Raw genomic sequence first — 4,828 nt, 5'->3', positions numbered from 1 at the left:
CTCCCTCCCTCCCTCCCTCCCTCCCCCCCTCTCTTTCTTTACAATCTGCTTTGCTTAATTGTCTTATTCACTTTACATCCCATTCACGGTCCTCCCTCTGGATATCCCCTTCATTCCACAATCCTTCTTCCATCCCCTCTCCCCTTATTTTCTGAGTGGGTGAGCCTCCAGTGTTCCCCCAACCTTGGTATTTAAAGTCTCTCTGAGAATTGGCATATCCTCTCCCACTGAGGTCAAAGAAGTGAGCCCAGATAGAAGAACATATCCCACATAATCCCACATACACACAGCAGCTTGTGAGGTAGCCCCTGTACAAGTTGTTCAGGAACCACATGAATACCAACCTACACATCTGCTACATGTGAGCATGGAGGCCTAGGTCCAACCTGTGTATGTTCTTTGGTTGGTGATTCAGTCTCTGAAATTCCTAAGGACTCTGTTGGTCTTCCTGTGGCATTCCTATCCCCTTCTGGCCCTACAATCTTTCCTTTTGTTCTTCCATAAAATCCTCAAGCTCCGTCCCTTGTTTGGCTGTGGGTGTATGTATATGTTTGAGCTAACTGCTGGGTGGAACCTCTCAGAGGGCAACTTGCTCCTGACTGCAAGCATAACAGACTATAATTAATAGTATTATGGAATGGTGCTTGCCATCTGGATGGGTCTCAGTTTGGGTTTGTTATTGGTTGGACTTTCCCTTGGACTCTCCTCTTCATCCCTAATGTGTGTTTATATTACTTGTAGACCGGATAAATTTTGCGTATAAAGTTTTGTGGGTGGGTTGTTGTATCTATTGTCCCACTGGGGTTTCTTTCTGTTGACAAGGGTTGGGTCCTTCAGGTTCCATATCTCCAGTGTAGTGAGTTACAGCTAAGTTCTTCCCCCACTGATTCTTAGGTGCCTTCCTTATCCCAGCTCTACTCATCTTGGAGATTCCACCTACCTCCTCACCTCCATCATTATAGATTTCCATTCATTTTCATGGCCATCTAGCCATATCTCCTGTCCTTTCCCACATCTGAACTGAATCCTTCACTCCCTCTGTATACTCTCTTCCTCCCAGTTTCCTCCCTCCATCTACCTCCAATGACTATTTTTATTTTTCCTTTTAAATGAGATTCAAGCTTCCTCACTTGGGCCTTCCTTCTTGTTTAGCTTCTTCAGGTCTGTTGACTCTAACATGTGTGATACCTGTATTTTATGACTAGTATCCACTTATAAGTGAGTACATATCATGCATGTTCTTTTGAGAGTATGTTACCTCACTCAGGATGATATTCTGAGGTTCTACCACTTGCCTGCAAAATTAATGATGTCTTGATTTGTCATAGCTCAATAGTATTCCATTGTGTAGAAGTACTGCATTTTCTTTTACATTCTTCAGTTGAGGACATCTAGGTTTTTTTCCAGTTTCTGTCTGTTATGAATAAAGCTACTATGAACATGGTTGAGCAAGTGTCTTTATGGGATGTTTACACATCTTTTGGGTATATTCCTAGGAGTGGTATAGCTGGTTCTTGAGGTAGAATTATTCCCAGTGTTCTAAGAAATCACCAAATTTTTTTCCAAAGTGGTTGTACAACTTTACATTCCCATCAGCAATGAAGTAGTGTTGGCTCCACATCCTCTCCAGCATGTGCTATCACTTGAGCTTTTATGTTAGTCATTATGACAGGTGTGAGATGGAATCTCAGGGTTGTTTTGATTTGCATTTCCCTGATGACTAAGCACTTTGAACATTTCTTTAATTGATTCTCAGACATTCAAGATTCCTATGCATGTTAGGTAAGTGGGTGTCATTTTTTCTGGGTACTTCCTACTGATACTGGTTCATTGTTGTTAGGGACCCAAAGAAGAGAGAATGATGGTCAAGGTTAGGAAGAACAGGCTGTTTATTTATGATTAAGGTTCTGCTGGACTATCTGGGATTATGAACATACTGTCTGTGAGGAAGGACCAGGAAGTAGATTCCAAGGAAAATCCTGGGGATGGAGAGTTCCTGGAGCAGTCTGTAAATGGCTTTCAAGTTGTTGGAACAGCTAGAGTAGGGTTGGAAGTTTTTTAAGTCCTGTAGTTAAGAAACGGGAGTCCCAAATTTTAAGGAAAAGGGGAGAGGAGATTTCACTCAGGAATAGACAGGTGTGTTCTTGTTAGAGGAAGTGTGTTGCTGGGGTGTTCTTTGAGGTTTCAGAAGCCCATGTAAGTCCCAGTGTTTCCCTTTGTTCTTCCTGCTTGTCTATGTATCAGGGTGTAAGCCTTAAGCTCTATGCCTGCCTGTCTGCATGGGTGCTTCCTACCCATGGATGCTAATGAAATAACCTCAAACCATAGGCCAACCCCAATTAAATCTCTCTTTTGTAAAAACTGTCTTGGCGGTTAGCATGTAGGAGAATGGGAATTGATCCATTCTTATATCCTTGTACAAAGTTCAAGTCTAAGTGGATCCAGGAACTCCACCAAAAAAACCCAGAGACATTGAACTTATAGAGGAGAAAGTGGGGAAGAGCCTGGAAGATATGGGCACAGGGGAAAATTCCTGAATAGAACACCAGTCTACTGCCATACCACCCTGAACGCGCCCGATCTCATCTGAATAGAACACCAATGGCTTGTGCTATAAGATCAAGAATCGACAAAAGGGACCCCATAAAATTGCAAATCTTCTGTAAGGCCAAGGATGCTGTCAATAAGCCAAAACCACAACCAACCGATTGGGAAAAGATCTCTACCAATACTAAATTCGATAGAGGGCTAATAAAGAACTCCAGAAGTTGGACACTAGAAAAACAACCCTACTAATAATGGAGTACAGAGTTAAACAAAGAATTCTCCACTGAGGAATACCGAATGGCTGAGAAACATCTTTAAAAAAAAGTGGATGCTTACAGCCATTCATTGGATGTTGCACAGGGTATCCAATCAATCAGCTTGAGAAAGTACCCTAGGAGCTGAAGGGGTTGCAGCCCCCTTGGAGGAACAACAATATGAACTAACAAGTATCCCCCCAGAGCTTCCTGGAACTAAACCACCAATAAAAAAATAACCACAAGCTGGGACTCATGATTCTAGCTGCATATGTAGCAGAGGATGGCCTAGTTGGTGAATGGGAGGAGAGGTCCTGTGAAGGTTCTATGACCCAGTATAGGAGAATACCATGGCCAAGTATCAGGAGTGGGTTGGTTGGGGATCAGAGGGAAGAGATAAGGTATTTTTGGAGGGGAAACTAGGAGAGGGGATAACATTTGAAATGTAAATGAAGAAAATATCTAATAAAAACACAAGAAAGGAAAAGAAAAAAAAAGAGATTCCATGGTCATGGTGTCTCCCAAAATATTAAATCAGTTACTATGGTAGAGCACTGTCCACTTCTTGAGACCTGATAGCTACAGGTGACCTCCTAGGCCCTTCTTTCTTGCAGATGTTTGAGCTCTTCTCTGGATTCCTGAAGTACTTTCCTGGTGTACACAGACAAATTGTCAAAAAACAGCAGGAACTCCTCGACTACATTGCCCATAGTGTGGAGAAGCACAAGGCCACCTTGGACCCCAGTGCTCCACGAGACTATATTGATACCTACCTTCTGAGGATGGAGAAGGTTAATCCTGCATGGATAAGAGAGGGGATGGGTGAGAGTGAAGAATAGGGATGTGGTCAGAGAAAAAGATGGGAGGGGAAAGAGTATGGTGAGTAGAGGAAGAAACAGAGTGGAGGAGATGCAGAATATATGGAAAATAAAGACCAGAGTAAAGAAGGGTGAATGAATAGAGAGGAGAAAAGTCACATGTCTGGGAAAGAAACACAGGATAAAGGGCACAGAGCAGAAAGACCACAGAAGAATGAGGCTGGCAGACAAAACCCAATAATCCCCCAAAGAGCAAAGTAGAGAGAAAGAAGACAGAAGAAACCAAGTGCTGAGAAATACCAAATGGTACAAATAGTGTGAGAGTCACAAACAGAATGGCAGTGCTCATAAATGTGTTCATCTCCTTGCAAGCCAATCTTGACCATCTCTTCTCTTTCCCATCTGGAACCAGGAGAAGTCAAACCACAACACGGAGTTCCATCACCAGAACCTCATTATGTCTGTGCTCTCTCTCTTCTTTGCTGGAACTGAGACTACGAGCTCCACCCTCCACTATGGAGTTCTGCTCATGCTCAAGTACCCCCATGTCACAGGTATGCCACATGTGGACCATTGGGGATTTTCTAGCTCCCTTTTGCATGCAGGGATTTGTGTGGATGAATGAGACATGGAACACTTACATTTGGAACTGTGAAGGCTTTGCTCTACTTCTATACTAAGGCAGTGGTGGGTGGTGTGTGAATGAATACTCAGCTGACCTGTTTTCTGTTATTTTCTCCTATCACTAAAAGTTTTATCCAACCATCTGTCTGTCCCCTCACCCACTCATCAATTTGTCCATTCTTCTGTCCATCTATCAATCGATCGATTCATCCATCCATCCATCCATCCATCCATCCATCCATCCATCCATCCATCTCTTTTCTGCCTTTCTCCAATCTTTACATTCATCTATTATTCATCTTTCTATACATCTACCTCTACATCTGTTTTTTATTCTGCTCATTCACCCACCTCTTTATCCACCCATCAACGAACCTGTCATCAGCCTCTCCAGTCATTCTCACACAACTAATCATCAATCTATCTAAAGGCCTATTTACTCACTCATCCTGCTATCTTCCTACATAATGCTTATTCACAAATTCACACATGCATGCACACAGATGCATGCATTCACTTGCAGGCACATGTGAGTGAACTCTCTCTCTCTCTCTCTCTCTCTCTCTCTCTCTCTCTCTCTCTCTC

General features: G+C 42.9%; 1 protein-coding gene across 2 annotated transcripts in view; it reads left to right on the top strand.

Moving 5' to 3' along the window:
* Positions 1–4,828, top strand: part of LOC110288440 (cytochrome P450 2B9) — a 23,163-nt gene that overhangs the window by 7,584 nt on the left and 10,751 nt on the right. Inside the window, exons 5-6 of one of the 2 annotated variants that reach the window (XM_021154794.2) lie at positions 3,416–3,592; positions 4,032–4,173. In XM_021154794.2, coding sequence (XP_021010453.2) covers positions 3,416–3,592; positions 4,032–4,173 — 319 coding nt within the window. The remainder of the gene's footprint in view (positions 1–3,415; positions 3,593–4,031; positions 4,174–4,828) is intronic. The other variant, XM_029473851.1, reaches the window with a different exon arrangement.

Source organism: Mus caroli, unplaced genomic scaffold (genome assembly GCF_900094665.2).
Source record: "Mus caroli unplaced genomic scaffold, CAROLI_EIJ_v1.1 scaffold_12858_1, whole genome shotgun sequence".
Classification (NCBI taxonomy): domain Eukaryota; kingdom Metazoa; phylum Chordata; class Mammalia; order Rodentia; family Muridae; genus Mus; species Mus caroli.
The sequence above is the reverse complement of the archived record's forward strand: the minus strand, read 5'-3'. Positions and strand labels throughout refer to the sequence as shown.